Consider the following 16,777-nt stretch of genomic DNA (forward strand, 5'->3'; position numbering starts at 1 on the left):
CGCTTTATAAGAATCAGTCCATTCACTGTCTGAACAGAGTTTCGCCATGTTACTTTTGGACTATTATGTTCCGGCACATGTTGTTATTTATTAAGGCTGACATCTCGGGCCAGAGCTGAAACTGTTCTGGGCCAGCAGTGTGTCTGCCACTGGCCCAGGCATCACACAACTTACACATGGCCCACATACCACAACGAATGACGGCCCTTTGGTGGCCCAGATCTGGTTTGCCAGAGGTGATCCACACATGGGCCAGCACAGGGCCAGCAGTGTGTCTGATTTGTGGGACTTTATGTGAACAGGTGCATTGCATACACATGTCACAATAAAGCTCTAGATTTATCTCAAGAGTAATTAAAGCAAACAACATCACAACAGACTAAATCTCTTGTCAAGTTGTGTAATGAATTTGCATAAACATTCAGTTTTTCATTATGGGGTTTTGGCCATTGAGTGTTTACAGAAGCAAGGCCATTGTTTCCCAGAGACAAAACGGTGAAGTGCCCACTCCAAGATGAGCTGCTGCCTCAAGCGGAGGAGTTCAAGTATCTCAGGGTCTTGTTCATGAGTGGGGTAAGAGCAGAGCAGGAAACTGAAAGGCAAACTGGCGGACACTGCACTGCTCTGTTGTGGTAAATAGAAAGCTCAGCGTAAAGGTGAAGCTGTCGATTTACTGGTCGATCTACGTTTCTACACTCGGCTACGGTATTGACCTGTGGGCAGTGACCGAAAGAATAAGATCAGAGATTCAAGCAGCCGGAATGAGTTTCCTCTGGGGCTCACCCTCAGAAATGTGGTGAGGAGCTCTGTCAGAGCTGCTGTAGAGCCCCACAGCTTGGACCCCGATAAACAGTTGAAATACGATAGGACGACTGATGGACAGCAACAGTTATCCATTTAAATTAAGCCTGCAATAAAATTAAACATGCAAAAGATCTGAAAGAATTTATGATTTTGCAACATTTTATGGTCTACTTCAGGTGAATTAAAAATTTCAAAATTGCCTTTATTTTCAGAAATGGCTCAGAGCATCTGTTTGCTGCTCAGTGTATCACATCTACAGCACAAAGGACTCAATATTTAGATTAAGACTTCAACACTTTTAAATCAATGTGAAGACTTTTCTATGTGGATGTAAATTCAAGATTGATGTAGTCATTGAATGTAGTGACCAAAACTGACATAAAATTACTGCTGTGTATTATTACTCCAGGAAAAGCTTATAAGGCTTTAGAAAAGTCTAGAACTGCTAATGATAAAAGCATCCACTTAAGTCAAAAGGCTGTTTTTTGCTTTTATATTTGCATGATAACAATTAGCCCTTCCTTGCAAAGCATTTAGGTGTTCAGAACAGAGTTTGGAGATGATTTCAACAGTTTTGTGTTTGGGTTTTTTTCCACACCAGAAGTCACCAGCTGTCAGAGACACAGAGGTCACAGAGCTGAGCAGCTGTCATTAAATGAAAAGATGGGAATGATGTCGCAGAATCCATTAACAAATTATTACAGAGAAAAATTGGGAGCTTTGCACAGATTACTAGTTTTATTTGCTAGAGACATTATTTCCAGAACACGATATAATGAATCATGAGTGTTTTTAATTTAGGCTTCACTTCAGGATCATGTCCAAGTAACATGTCATGGCTAGGTGTAGATTTTAAGCTCACAAAGCAACGCCAACACAAGTGTACTGTGACAGAATAAAAAGATGAGTGGTTATGCTTTCCCATCTCTGCCTGTACATCAGAGGAGACTTTAATGGTGCAACTGGTGCAGAAGAAGTAAATGAATTAGGTTTAAACTCACAGGAAAATCAGATGGCCCATACTCAGCCAGGGGTAGCTGGGAAGCTGTTCCTGTGGTTCTTTTCTGCTGAAATACAGGCCGCATCTCCAACAATAACAACACACACCTTCATGGGGGAATGATGGGATGTCATCGCTCCAGGCACAAATGCAGCCTGTTATTTATTATTCATCATAGGCTTGTTTCCTGATCAGAAATGGTGCTGAATGGCTTTAATATGATCCCATTAAGAACCCAGCAGCAACTTCCTCCAGCTTTAGCAGCCTGTCAAACTGATACTAACCTGCAAGCCTCTAATCTGAGGTCAGTAACCTCTGAATAGAACAATGGAAATCTGGGAACTGCTGCTGAATGTGTTTTGGTGAATTGTTGCCATCTACTGTTTGCTTTTAGATGTGCAACAGGAAAACTACCATTGCACCACTACCATTCAAATGTGTTGAATGTACCCATGAACGAAGGCATAACAGGTGAATCATTTGTCTGTTACATCTTAACCCTCTTGAATATTAGCAAATTGCACATGCACTGCAACGTCTTACCCAATGTTATGAGTCTTAATACAGTGGATACATTTGTAATACGTATGAATATAATTTAACCTCCTAGGACCTGGCGTCCACATATGTGGACATCACATTTTGGGTTGTCTAGACCAAAATACTAAATTTTGCTCTACAGGGGCCTGATATCCACTTACAAGGACAATATACTGCCACTGTTTTATCAAAATTTAAAACGAATGTCTTCATATGTGGCTCTCATTTTTCTTAGAAACAAAAATAGGGTAAAACAAAAATCTGGTGATTCTTTGTTTTGACATTCATCAGGTCCCAATCAGCCCAAATATCAAAGAGAAATTAAAAATGCATGCCATGGAGGAGTTCGGGTCTTAGCAGAAGATAAATCGTTCGAGAGGTGGATGAATCCCTTGCTCTCTTCCACAGCAAGTCTTTTGTCCTGTTTCTCTCCCCTCACCCCCAATCAGTCAGTGCAGATGGCTGCCCCTCCCTAAACCTGGATCTGCTGAAGGTCTCTTCCTGTTAAAGGGGATTTTTTCCTTCCCATTATTGCCAAGTGCTCGCTCAAAGGGGATCATCTGATTGCTGAGGTTTTCTCTGTATTGTGGGGTCTTTCCCTTACACTATATTTGGTGCTGGATGGATGGATGGATGGATGGATGGATGATGGCCACATACATAATAATCTTATACAATAATGATATGGAGACAGATATGGAGGCTGAGAAAGTTTGGGCATGTGTATATGTTGGACAAAGGATGTTGAATGATGTCGATGTAGTGAAGGAGGACATGCAGCAGGTCCGACACAAGTAGACGCTATGAATAGGATGACATGTGGAATCGCCGCAGCGGACCAGAAGATGAAGACTACAGAACATCTCAACAGTTTTTAAAGCAACCATAACGTTGATTGATGCAGTTTTATTGGCTTTAGATATGTACAAAGTGAGCAGCCGTAATATGTCACAGCTTATTAAATGGATTATGATTCTCTCCATCACGACAGCACCATGATTACTATTGTTAAGTTACAGCTAGGTTGATTTAATGACTCAGTCATCAAACTGTCATACACTCTTAGTTCTCAAAGCTGCATAAAGCAAACTCTGATTATTAGCACATGCTTATAAATCTAAAAAATAAAATAAAATGGAAATCTTAAGAACAACATCATCACTTTAAATCACTAGCTGCAACAGTTTATAAACTCCATTCCCATCCCATTATAGAAAATAAGCTTCTCAGTTTGCTCAGAAAAAAAATGTGGGGTGACCTTTGATGGCATCAGCAGAACTGAAATTTAGAGAAGAACAATAAAAAGCATTAAAAATGTCTTTAAAGTTATCAAACAGAGCATGAAATAGTGTCAGAGCAGAGCTGTTCAGGTTCAGGAAAAGTCTTACCTTCCAGCGGTTGCCACACTCATTGCACAGAACAAATGTGGTCATTGGCTCATCAGCACTGCGCGTCTGCACCTAAAACACACACACAAAGACACACACACAGCAGGTTTAACTGTAAACAAAACACCAAACTGAAAGGAAGCGGTTTATACGACCTACAGTGAAGCTGAAACACTCCTTCCTCACTAATACAGTGTATATCCCCCACTCTGTGACTGAAATACATCAATCTCATTATATTTATTTGAGCCACTATCTTCCCATATAACTCCCCAAATTATCAAATAGCATCGCCGAAGCTGATTTAAGCCCCAGCTCTAATACAGCCCCACAGCTTTCTTGTTTTTCTGTAGCATTCAAAAGAGAAACAGTTACTCTACAGGCTTTTCAGAACATCACAAACAACAGCAGTAAATAGCCGACTCAGTGCGGTCACATCGTGTGAAACAGCAAAAGATTTCTCATTATTATGTGATAACTAAAAGCAAACAGCTGGAGAAAAAAACTGCCCTATTACAACATCACCTCTCTACATGAAAAAGGCACAAAAATCACAGCCTGCTTCACTCTGGAAACACATCGGTTTCACACGCTCACTCGCCTTAATACCACCATTAGACCCCTATTAGTCCTATTATCTGCTTTGCTCTGACACGTGTGTGTACCTGGTTATAGGTGCAGTTTTTCTTCTTGCACTTGCCGCACTGCAGCAGGTCGGTGGTGGTGCCACCAGTTTTAGCCATCTGGTGTTCCCTGATGGCCTCCTGGGTGAGCACGTTCCTCAGCTGTTTGAGCTCATCGCTGGCCATTTCCTTAATAAAGACGACATGATGTGTGATAACGAAAGAGGAAAGAAAAGGCAGGAATGTGCAAAGTGTTGCTCATTGCTGAGGAGAGGTGAACTTGCAGGGCTGTTGTACCTCAGCAGACATGGTGGCGATGCGGCGTAACTCGATGCTTCCTGCGAGCACATTTTTGCGAAGGCCTGGGTTCTTCGGGTCCTTCAAGTTGCTGATGCGGCTCCTCACTCGGTTCTTATACTTCATATCAGTGGCTTTTATCTCCTGGTAGATATGTGCAATCACACTGTCAAGGGCAAACTAATTCCAATGTGTAGCATGCTTGATAACAGCTATAATGTTAAAACAAGATGCTTTCCCTTTGGTTCAACACTGAAAGAACCACAGTTTAATTAATCAAAGCAAGCATAGTGGAGAATTATCAACTCAGCTGAAGGATATGATCTTCAATCTCTGCTCCCATGCTCTCACAGTTAGCTCCAAATTCCTTGTAATCATCTGTGAAGTTCAGAAATTACATTTGATGCAAGTCAGCAGGCAGTCTGCAGCGCGTCTTAATGTGAATATTAAAACTGCAGCAATGATAACGTGCAGCCTCAGCCTCACTATCTGTGCGCAGGGCAGCTGCCAGCATCTCAATGCACTTGTCTCTGATGGAGTCTCCAGTGGTCAGGTGAGGGGACAGCGGACCCCCAGGAGAACTGAAGCTGGGTGACATGGGGCTGGTAGGGGTGGTAGGAGTTTTGGGAGCCTCGGATTTACTCTTTCTGTAAAAAACAAACAAACAAAAAACCAAAAATTTTTAGTGTCAAATTCATTAAATACGGATCAAAATGTTGTCGATGCTGCACACCAGCCACACAAGTGCAGCTTTAACCTTTAGCAATAATTCATTTACTAACATCCATCATATAAAGAACCCATCCTGAAACACTCTGACTCATCAGTCCTTGAAAATATATTAAAGAATGATGAATGTCAACACTGATAAAGAGGCTATTTGGAGTTGCTTGCTGCCACCCACTGAGTCCTCCCACGAGCTAGCAGCTTGTCAAACAGGAGTGCCAAAATAATAAGCATACAGTGCTGTGCAAAATTCTTGAGCCACAACTCTTTTCTTTATATTTCGCTTCAAAGGAGGCAGAGTTCCTTGTTACTTTTAAGGCTTTCTGAAGATCTTTCAAAGATTTTCTTTGGACATGGGCTGCTTTTTCTCTCAAAAAATACTTTTTGTTTGTTTGTTAAGCTACTCAACACTGACCAATGAATCATTCAAGCATTTAAAAATGCACCTAACTCAAGAGATGAACCATTGTTGTGAACCAGTTTTAGACTATATCAGATTTTGATCCACTGTGCGATGCCATACCAACGGCTTCATTTTCCAGCATGACAATGATCCCAAGAACACTGTCGCCGTAGAAACATACATAGATAGAAAAACACACAAGGACTCCCCAGAGCCTGAACCTCAACATTATTAAAGCAGTGTGGGATCATCTTAACAGAAAACAGAACAAAAGGCACTTAACATTCAAAAAAGAGCTTTCAATGTCCTTCAAGAAGCATGAAGAACTATTCCTGAAGACTATTTAAAGAAATGAGAAGAATGCTGCCTCAGAGAGTTCATGCTTTGTTCAAGAATAAAGGTGGTCACACCAAATATTTACTTTCAAGCTAGGCAGAATCATATAGAATCATATATTCTTTATATGCTGTAGTTCTGTGAATGTTTGAATTTTCCATTTTCCTAACAATATAAATAATTGAGGGGTGGCACAAGACTTTTGCACAGTACTGTAAATCTACAGTGAATAGCCATCCTTAACTTATTTTGTACCCAGCAAGATCGATGATAAAATCATCCTAAGAACCTGAGAAACATAATTAAATACCTTTCAATGCTGTCAGTAGAGGGCTTCCTCTGTAGAGGTCCAAGCTGAGGAGCCTTAGAGCCCTGAGACTCTCTCCTGTAATGCAAACTCAAAGTCGTTTATGTTTTTCACGTGCAGAAGTACACAAAACTTTAACACCTGAGAGTCGATAGTTTGGTGAACTTTTAGTTAATCAGCACTGGTCGCTGTTATTTACCTTTCTCCTGTTAGCTTCTTTGCTGCTGGCGAGCTGATCGTCTTTGAGTCAGTCGATTCCCGTCTAAGCAGTGAAACGCTTTCAGTCAGTCTGGGTTTAATCATTTGGATTTCGCATTTAAGTACTGGTGAGATTTAAACTGGTGCACAGAACTCATACCTGTCAGCTGAATGACGTTTCACAGGTTGGCCAGGCTTTGACTCACAGGAGTCCTTTCTGCAACAAAGGATTAGCATCACTAGCATCACATTTCATCTAAGATGAGTGCACACACACACACAGCCACACACACGTTTATGTTGTATTCTCAAACTTATTCCCTGGCTCCTGCACACCTGTGTTTGTCTTTTTTGGCCTCCAAGGCGGGCTTTTTGGGAGGGGGCGATTTAGAGTCTGATGAATCTTTCCTGACAAGAGGAAGAGTTTGTGTGTGATTTTTTTTTTAACCAAACCCGTCAGTGAACAATAAAACGACAATGCATCCATCTCCCTTTGCTCTAAAATTCAACAGTCATCACACAGGGAATGAACAGATATTTTCATGCTGATGACTTGCAAACCTTTCTCTTTTGGTTTCATCTGAATGTTTTCTAGACATTTTGGTATCCACTGAGTCTTTCCTGCAAAAAGAAAACAACTTTGGTACCAACACTGAACACCAGTGTTTCATGTAAAACCAAAGAAACAGATTTCTTAAGGCCACTGATCATCCAGAGACTGCAGCCAACTTGGTTTTTATACATGAATGAGAAACAGAACCATTCCCAGATCCCAGACCTGTCTTTCTTCACATGATCTGACGTCTTTTTCTGTGGAGGAAGCAGCTTAGACTCTGACTCCTTCCTGCTTTAGCAAATAAAAAACAGATTCAAATTCTGAGTCCAAATAAAAAAAAAAATTTTTCTCCCAAAATATTTTCCCGTCTGTAACTCGTCTGATTCAGACCTGTCTCTCTCCTTTTTTCCATCTAGTGAGGGCCGCTTCGGAGGAGGAGGGTGAAGGTGAAGAGGAAGCGGAGGAAGAGGAGCGTTGGGGTCAGGAGGCTCTTTTCTAAATGAAGAGACACCTCTGAGCTCAGATGAATCACTTCATAAACAGAGTGAATAATGACAGAAAATCTTTACGGCACTGCAAAGAAAGTGGGCATGCAGAGCCTGACCTTAGCGGAGGAGGAGGATGTAGGTGAAGAGGAAGCGGAGCAATCGGAGCATTTGGATCCAATGGAACTTTCCTGAAAATCAGCACTTGTTTGAGATTTTTTAAACTCTCTCGTTGTTTTCTGTCTAACGTCACTCAAGCACTTCAGAAACATGCACCAAACCACATCTGACCTCTCCTTCTTTACTTCCACGGGAGGTCGTTTAGTCGGCGGAGAAGGAGGTCGGGGAGCGTGAGGGCGAGGAGGTCGGGAGTCTTTGCCATCCTTCCTGGACATATGTCACAACAGCAGAGGTCAGATCAACGCAAAAGCCCACCCGACGATGCGGCATGCTGTTCAAGCACACGAAAACACACCTGAGTGACTTGCATCAGCATGCACCATGCACAGCAGGAATCCTGTTAGGCCACGTGGAACACACTGATGCATGTTAAGTCATTAGCAGCAACCGCGTGCTCTGCAGCTCAGGCAGCACAGGAGTCCTAACCTGTCTTTCTGAAAATCCATGGTGGGGCGTTTGATGGGAGGAGGAGGCCGAGCGGGTCGAGGAGGAGAGGGGAATCGGGTGGGATAGAGCACACTGCTGTCCAGCACACCTCTCCTGAAATATACAACAGAGTCTGAAGCTCTGCTGGATCTTTCTGGGAAGTAACGGTTTTTTGAGCCTCTAGGTTCTCACCTTTCAAACAAGGGCTTGTGGATGTCAGTGGGTCTCTCTCTCTGAGGCTCGCTCAGAGGCCTCTCTCTCTGAGGTGTGCTTGGGAGCCTCTCGTGGTTGTTTTCTTCTCTCTGTTTGTCCTTCCTCATTTCATCCGCAGAGCTGCACTTCTTGAGCTCCGTGGGGTGTTTCTCTTTTTTGAGCTCTTCCATGTGCCTCGTCTTTTTTGGTTCCTCTAATGGTCTTTCTCTTCTCGGCTCCGATTTGTGCTTCTCGCCCCGTGGGTCTTGCACAGGCTTCGGCTTTTTGTTATCGACCTCCACTTTGGGATTTTCTGGGGGTGCTTGTTTCTCTTTCCTGATTTCCTGCAGATGTTTTGCATTTCCAAGGTCCTCCAGGTGCTTTTCTTCCATGAGGTCGTCAGCATGTCTCTTTTTGATTTTATGGTCATCATTGTGTTTGTCTTTCATGATTGTATTAGCGTGTTTTTTGTCATGATCTGAGTCTTGTTTTAGTTTGACTTCCTGCTCGCCGTGACTAAGAGAGAAAAAAGGGAAGCACTGTTTTTACCTCTATGCAAGAATTACCACAGTGAGTGTTAGAGGTGGAAGTGGATTAAATAAATGGCAAATATATTAACATGAACCTGATTTAAATCACTGACAAGCACTGAAGAAGTCAGTGCTTTTCATGCAGTTAAACAGTGAAGGACACTTCATAGCGTCTCAGCTTTTACCCTACATATGCACTTGTAAACAGTGCTGCCTTGAAAATTTCTAATTGAACTTCTCAAGAACAGAACAACATCACTCTGCTGACTTCTGTATTATATAATCTATCCCATCCAACATTGAAAAATAGCTTTAAGCATAGACTTTAAAAGATATATGTAGCAAGGTTATTATAGAAGTAAACTAAAAACTATAAAATTAAATTAATTAAAAGTAGATTTTTGAAAAAAAATAAAACTAACTGATTTGCTATAGTGTACTTAGGAAACTATCCATCTTCTTATTGGGTCACTGGGATGAGCAGGTGGGGTCTCACGGTCAGGCTTGTGCCTGTTCCAGCTGTCACATTGTGAGAGTCATAGGGACAGGTCACTAGCCGACCACAGGACTAACACAAAGAGACAAACAACCATTCACATCTATGGGGAAATCACTGTGGGAGGAAATCAGAGAGAACCCACCCAAACACAGTGAGAACATGCAAACTCCACACAGTTGGGTCGGACCACACAGTGGAGTCAAACCCAGGACCTTCTTGCTGTGTGTCAATAGTGATAACCACCGGACCATCATCCGGCCCTACGTTTAAAAAAAACTAAAGAGAAACAAAGGAGGAAATATTTTTAGTTGGGTCACATCCCAGCAAACATGATTGACACCCCAGCGTCATTTCCCTTGTCAAAATTAATCATGACACCAAAAACTGAACAGCAGGCAGACGGATGCTGATGCTGAATAGAGGTCCAACCATCTCTTACAAAGTAAAACATATATAGATCCGATTAGTCTTTGTTTTTTCTTTAACAACAACTCTTTGGTTAGTACGTGTTTGTGACGTCTTCTCCACATACACAGATAATATTAGCAAAACCTGTTTTTAAAGAAAATTTTATGCTTTTTACATGGTGAACTTGGTTCACTGTTAGGTCCTAAGCAGCATCAGGAGCCCGGGAATGGGACTTGTTAAGCATGAAGTCAATTAGCTCAACAGAAACATAAAAGGTAAAACCTTGAGTCTTAGTCACTCCTGAGCTGAGATTCTTGAAGTCAATCTTTCTCTCTCTGGTCTAATAAGGACCTCTGAGCAATGCTGAAGCTTTACCTAACACAGACGTCACTGACGATTACTGATCATTACTAACATCAAGCAAGGCTTTCATGGACACGTTTACTTAGACACAGGATGTCTGCATAACTATGAGTCACCTGCCCTCACAAAGAGTAGAGTTTGTATTATTATACCTGTTCTGAACTTCCTAAATTTGGACTCTAACAAATATCCACTGGCAGCAGGTGCTTTTGGCTGATTTCCCTTGTTTAATTTAGCACAACTTTTTTTACACCAGATATCCTTCCTGTAACAACCGTGCCATCTATCCAGGCTTTTAGACCAGTGCAACGAGTACACTAGCCTGTGATTGCCTGAGACTGGGTCTCAAAACAGGGATCCTTCACATGAAACCACTACACCATGGACCCACCATATTGTGATATTTAAAAACACTAACAATAACCCAGAATTAAAACATCTTCAAAGTGAAACAAGCAAAACCAAACAAGAACCTACCTGACACTAAACTGAATTACGAAATAGAAAAAAAACAATGAGTCTGACATGTAGCCCTCAAGACATCATCATCACCCACTGATTTGTGGTCTCCCATCTACGGTGGCCCTGAGAGGTCAAACGCACCGCGACTTAAGAAAACACCAGCAAATAGAAAAATGCTGGAAAAGGAGACAAAACACAGCTGAATTAGGAAAAAAATCCACAATTGAAGTGTTTCTGGGGGCACAATAACATGACGGACCAGCTGCAGGAGTAGAAACCAAAACGTGTGAAGGATCGCAGTGAGACTTAAAGAAGTAGAGGATTCATCGCTGTTGTGAGGGAGAAAAAGACGCAGGTAATGTGTGTTTTAATCACATTATTCATGTAATACTTTAGATACATATTTGCTGTTGTGTTTTGTGTGCATTTTTATATTAGCTGTTGTTTTCTTAATTTGTTCGTTTGACCTCTCAGGACCACCGTACCCATCTTTCTTTCTTGTTGGTGAGTCTGCACGCTAATATCGTAGCAAACTGTGAGTCACAATGCAGAATAACCTGATTCAGTAGTGTCTATTCACAACAACTGACACCCCAGTGCGCTTTATATGGTAAGGTAAAGAACCTACAATAATACAGAGAAAATCCCAACAATCAAATGACCTTCTGTGAGTAAGCACTTGCCAACAGTAGGAAGGAAAAACTCCCTTTTAACAGGAAGAAACCTCTGGCAGAACCAGTCTGACAGACGGACGGCCATCTGCTGTGACCTGCTGGGGGTGATGGGAGAGGGAGACAGGACAAAAAAAGAGAGTCCAACTCATGAGATTTTAACGTGTTACTGAGAACATAAAATAATCTGGAAAATATATCCTGGGATAATAAATCGTCCCACAGACTTCTGGAGTCGCCCCCTGCTGGCTGTTAGAAAGAATGACGGTGATAGAAAAATTACTAAAGTTATGTAACACGCTTTGCAGTAAGCTGAAGAAATGTTTCTCTCAATGTCTCTCTCCATCTGTGCTTTTCTCAGGCCTTGTTGTGGCTACTCTGCTATCTGTTATCCAAAGCAGACAGAATCATGCTCAGTACAAGGACGCCAAGTAACTGTTAACAATAAAAAAAAAGTGGATAACATTGGAAAAAGTGTATAAATGAAACTCAAGGAATTGCCCTGCTTTTGCTTCCTTGCAAGTAAAACAGACATGTTAGAGCTCACTGCTCTGTGTGTTTCACTTCTTAAGTTAATTGTTCTAACAGAGGGTTTAACACACTTTCAAACAGGCTTTTATGTGCAGTTTATCATTCAGGGGTTAAAAGAAGTCTTCCTATTTAAAGTTATGATGCTACTTAAAGGATAAAATGTGACATTACAGTGGCTCACAAGTCTGTTCTGTCCTTAATGTCATTAAACACCCCAAACTGTTCGCAGCAAATAGCTGCCCCTCACTGAGCCTCCTTCTGCTGGAGGTTTCTTCCTGTTAAAAGGGAGTTTTTCTTTCCCACGATAGAAGTGCTTGTCAAAGGGGTCATTTGACTGTTGTCTTATTGTTTTGAGGCAGCTCCAGTTGTGATTCAGCACTATACAAATATAACTGAACTGAATTAAATCGTCTGAATGTAGATCAGCCAGGCAGTAGATTACCTTGAAATTTTATTTGAACTTTAAACATTTCAATGCTTTTTTTTAAACAAAGCTGTTGTCACTTTTAGCAGACAGTTATTTTTCAAGGTGTTTTTATGAATGTGAAGAAAATAGTTTTGTTCCAGTGCACTGTAAAGCCACGCACACACATCGTTATGGACCTGACAGCAGGCAGGCACAGCAGGTATGTGGACATTAACCAGAACTTCACTTCATAATGTGTGTGTGCTCTTTGTATTAAATGTCACGTTAAGTGTACCTGTGTAGTTTCTGTGTAACCGCTATGAAACCACTGACCTGCTCTGCGTCTCCGAGGGAGAGCTATTTGGAGAAGCTGCCGTTTTGCTGGAGTTCAAACCATTCTTGGTCTCAGACGATTTCTCGGGATGAGAGCGGCCAGAGTCTGCATGAGTGCGTGTTTTGGAGGAGAAATCATATCAGCAAATCAGACTCCGTGCTGATGTATTTACTGCACAAGCAACCATTTCACCGCTGTGAAAACACTGTAGTATGCATGTAAATCACTGTGTGTACCCAGAAGTCTTTTCCAGTCTTTAATGAGGACTTTTGCCAAAGCAATCACTTCTTCATCTGTGCAGTGCTTCCTGATACCATTAACAGACATTCCAATTCTCGTTTCCTGAAGCCAACATAGACACACGGGTTAATTATTTTCTTTTTTCCACATTTCCCCAGAATTCCAAGATGATCAGCAAAATTAAAATTTAACCCACCTGTAGAAGTTTGAGAGTCATATTGACGCCTTTCAGCTCCTTCAGCAGGTCAATGGCGCCCTCCTGTATTCACCAAACAGTGACATCGTTACTTGCAACCCCCTAACTCTTGAAAGGGTTCATTTAGAAATGCGTAATAACAGTGTAAAGCACAGATCTGGCAACAAGCATGCGTTGACGTTTCAAAAAAGAAAGTGCAATGTGGTTAGCAAACAAGAACAGTTTCACTTCTTTATTATTTTTTTTCATTAGCACTCGATTGCATTTTTACAACATATATCGGGGCACAGATTAGATCCACTGTTTTTGCACGGCTGTTTATTCCGATTACAGCTGGTGGCATTATCTTGTGCAGCCCCTAACTGTGCAGGAGCGCCGCGAACAATGTCGTGTTTGCAGATTCAGTCACAACACAAGCACGGCCTTACGCCCACAGGCCGCGGTGTTTACTTTCTGTTCTGCGCACTTCCATGTCAGTTAAACTCGCTGAGCATTTTCAGAAAGAGAGAGAAAAAAAGCTTTTGACAAACACAAAAGAGCTGGGCTACACAGCAGAGCTGCACGCTGGCACTGAAACGGTCCTGCAAGAGAAATACACGCAAACCCACGAACACCTGTTGATCGTTTGTTACAGTACGATCAAGCACTTCACTTCTGCACACTTTCCAAACACACCGAGTCAGTAGGAATCAGACTCATATTTAACGGAAAAGTAGAGGAACCCATTTTAATTTATGGAAAAGTCTCTCGCGGGCCTTCTGCGCAGCGCGAGGTGGCGGGACAACGCGCCACCTGTGGGTGTCAAAATATAGTCTCACCGTGTTATTTCTAGACACCATCTTGTCCAGTTTTTTTGCAATCCGGATGAGATCTTCCTCTCGAGTCATCGCTGCATTTAGTCGTCTATAGACCGATCGGTTGGGCCAAATGGATACTTATTTTAAAAAAGAAAAAAACTCCCGAGAAACAGAAAAGTTTGTATCTGATATAGGTCGGACTTTACGCACGGCGCACTCCATTCAGCCGAGAGGCGTGTCCTGCGGAGGGGTCCCAGCTGACCTGCTCCACAAATGACAAACTAAATATAGACACAGTAGTAGACCCGTGGACAACAGGGATGACTGAAGTTTAGTGTGAGAGATAGAAACAAAAATGTTAGACCGCTTTAAAAAATACTTTTAAAAAAAAAAATCAACTTTATCTTGTCTTATCATGCTTTGCTCTTCTGTGGCTCCTTAGATTTCTCTACACCCTGGACGGATTATATCACAAAATGATCTCCCGTTAAGGTTTTCCACCAAAAACGAGGTCACTGTGTAATGATTAATCTTTCCTACACTGAAGGCAGAACTCGAACAGCTGCTGCTGTGCCAAAGAGCAGCCCGACACCAAGTCACCGTTTAACGTCTGTTTCTTTCTTTGTTTCTTTGTTACTTCATGTTTTGTAACACGGAACAAGGGAACCTCGAACACTAAATCAGACCAAAATTTCACTTTCCCTCACAAAATGGGGAAAAAAACACGCCCTGAAAGGTGTGTCTATGTCACGGCCACCAGAGGGTGGTGTGATATAAGTCGACATGAGAATTAACTTTCGTTTTACACTCAAAGCCACGAACCTTCGTGTTTGCTTCTGTTTGTCTTGCAGTGGACCTAACATTAAGATCTGATAGTTTTCTTCTTCTCGAGGAAGCAAGAAAGAAACACAAAAGCTTCCAACTGAACCGAATAGTCAGCCTTTACATTTATACATGTTTTATAAAAGTAACAGCCTATGTCTCACGCTACGTTCTCTCCTTTAACAAAATAATGCTTATTCGATAAATCCTGACTTTCTATAGTTATATTGTGTTAAAAAAAAATAGTGGATAAGGCATATCAATCTTATGAGAAAAATGAAGGTTTTCATCCTTTTTTTTCTTATGAGAAAACATTTGTGGACGTTAGCAGGGATGTCACTCATTTTACTCCTTTGACCTTTACTTTGATCTTAATTGCGTAGAACCAGAGAAAATTGTCTTTCTGTCAGTCTGAAGGTGTTTTTTTAATAACTTTAATAATTTTAAGGCCATTTGATATAAGAAAAATAAGTGCAATTTTTTAATAATAAGAAGCAGAGGAATACATTTTTTAAAAGTACCTTTCAAGACACACAAGGACACTTAACAATAGAATAAAACACATAGTAGAACAAAAAATGAAGAACAATTTTTTTAAAAATTTCAGCAGTGCATCTCAGTTTTTCTACACGACAAAGAAATGCTCCTGTGGTAACTGTAAGAAATCTGTCATCACAAAAAACTAAATGTGTAAAATTACATTTCATTATGTTAGATTCGATAGCAGTGAAAAAATGTTTCCTGCATTTTAATTGTTATTGTTTATCTAATACTCTGGTGTCACATGAAGGTCTTTGTTAGTAAGAAATACTGTAAAATTTATGAAAATACAGTTAAAAATCCAAAATTTATGCCCTCCTTCACATTTTCCAAAGCTGTCGAGTGGGATATTTGATGTTTATGCCCGGCCGATTCTGGGACCCTGGCCTTATGTTTGACACCCCTGATTTAAAGGGTGAATGCTGAATACATTTTCCAAGAACTCCATAGACGCAATTAGTGAAATTATATTAGCACAATATACATCTAAATTTATATTGTCAAAGTCAAAGAAATTACTTGAGCGAGGGATTTCATTATATCCTTGTGTTTGTATCTCCTGCTCTGACAGCTAGTGATAGCAATCACTATTTCTTTCAGAGAGAAATAGAATAGCCAGATACTCCCACAGTCCAACAGACACTGAGACCAGATACAATTAAGATCCTAGAGATGTGTCCCCCCCTCCACTACTGTGGGAAGCAAAGGCATGACACATAATATGCATGCATCAGTTAGTTTTAGAAGTAAGATTAAATATCAGAGGGATGAAGAAAGTCAGATAGTTTGGATCTCTCTGTCTCTCATCCAAAATATATTCATAGCCAGCAGTTTATAGGGACACAGTTTATGTAGACACCAGTGCCGACTTAATTGTATATCATTACAGAACAGCAATGGTTGGAAAACTGAAACGCCTGCCTAAAGATAAAGTCTAACCATTCGGGGGTTGTTGGGGGGTTTTTTATGTTTTGAAATATGAAGTATAAAATATGAAGGGCCCATTAATCCAGAAGCAAGCAAGTGTGACGGTCTTGTTTGTAGTGCAGGGATTTTAAGATAACTGTGTTAATGACCGCAGGTGAAAGTACAGCCTAAGAGCTCATTATCTCCTTACAGAGCTCTTACACAACAGGCTGAGAGTACAACCCACCCCTGCCTCCGTGCCTCAAGACAGCAATCTGTCTGGCAGGTAACGACCGAGGCGGCCAAGTCGAGAAGTGGGACAGCTCACTGTGAGGTAACAGAGGAAGCAGGCCAAGAGGAAGAAGCAGTGATCAAGCAACATCCTTTAACTCCAAGCACTAAACGGTTCACTTTTGGGGTGGTGGAAAGGAAAGGTGGATGTGCTGACCCCTTTCTCAGATGGTTGACTTAAATGAACTTTCTGATCGTCTTCATTCTTAGGAAAAGTCCAACGTTCTCCTTGTTCCTTTAGACTTTTTCTTAAACCTTAAATTAGGCAAATGCGCTAAATATTACCTTCTTAACATCCGCCTGGCCTCCAGCAACAAATT

General features: G+C 41.3%; 1 protein-coding gene across 3 annotated transcripts; it reads right to left on the bottom strand.

The window, feature by feature from the left end:
- Positions 1 to 3,214: 3,214 nt before the first annotated feature.
- On the bottom strand, positions 3,215 to 14,365 carry tcea3 (transcription elongation factor A (SII), 3). 3 transcript variants are annotated; one of them, XM_003452104.5, is made up of 21 exons: positions 13,920 to 14,365; positions 13,102 to 13,164; positions 12,902 to 13,007; positions 12,665 to 12,770; positions 8,462 to 8,977; positions 8,270 to 8,383; positions 7,955 to 8,050; positions 7,783 to 7,854; positions 7,569 to 7,673; positions 7,401 to 7,466; positions 7,184 to 7,243; positions 6,959 to 7,030; positions 6,783 to 6,839; positions 6,624 to 6,686; positions 6,428 to 6,502; positions 5,139 to 5,299; positions 4,974 to 5,030; positions 4,653 to 4,807; positions 4,398 to 4,544; positions 3,733 to 3,804; positions 3,215 to 3,622 (listed from the first exon to the last, which is right to left on the bottom strand). In XM_003452104.5, exons 1-21 carry the CDS (start codon positions 13,986 to 13,988, stop codon positions 3,614 to 3,616), a joined length of 2,241 nt encoding a protein of 746 aa, XP_003452152.2. In that variant the 5' UTR covers positions 13,989 to 14,365; the 3' UTR covers positions 3,215 to 3,613. The 3 variants fall into 3 exon arrangements, with proteins under 3 accessions (XP_003452152.2, XP_005456777.1, XP_025767411.1); XM_005456720.4 differs by having other exon boundaries at positions 7,401 to 7,469; XM_025911626.1 differs by lacking the exons at positions 12,665 to 12,770; positions 12,902 to 13,007; positions 13,102 to 13,164; positions 13,920 to 14,365 and adding an exon at positions 9,633 to 9,765 and having other exon boundaries at positions 7,401 to 7,469.
- Positions 14,366 to 16,777: the final 2,412 nt, after the last annotated feature.

This window comes from Oreochromis niloticus, linkage group LG11 (genome assembly GCF_001858045.2).
Source record: "Oreochromis niloticus isolate F11D_XX linkage group LG11, O_niloticus_UMD_NMBU, whole genome shotgun sequence".
NCBI lineage: Eukaryota > Metazoa > Chordata > Actinopteri > Cichliformes > Cichlidae > Oreochromis > Oreochromis niloticus.

Bases quoted from the DNA above. Each gene is read 5' to 3' on its own strand.
- tcea3 (XM_005456720.4), bottom strand. From the start codon at position 13,988: ATGACTCGAGAGGAAGATCTCATCCGGATTGCAAAAAAACTGGACAAG. The intron at 6,840-6,958 runs GTGTGCAGGAGC...CCTTTGTTGCAG, and splicing joins GCCAAAAAAGACAAACACAG to AAAGGACTCCTGTGAGTCAA. The intron at 5,300-6,427 runs GTATTTAATTAT...TGTTTTTTACAG, and splicing joins TCTACTGACAGCATTGAAAG to AAAGAGTAAATCCGAGGCTC.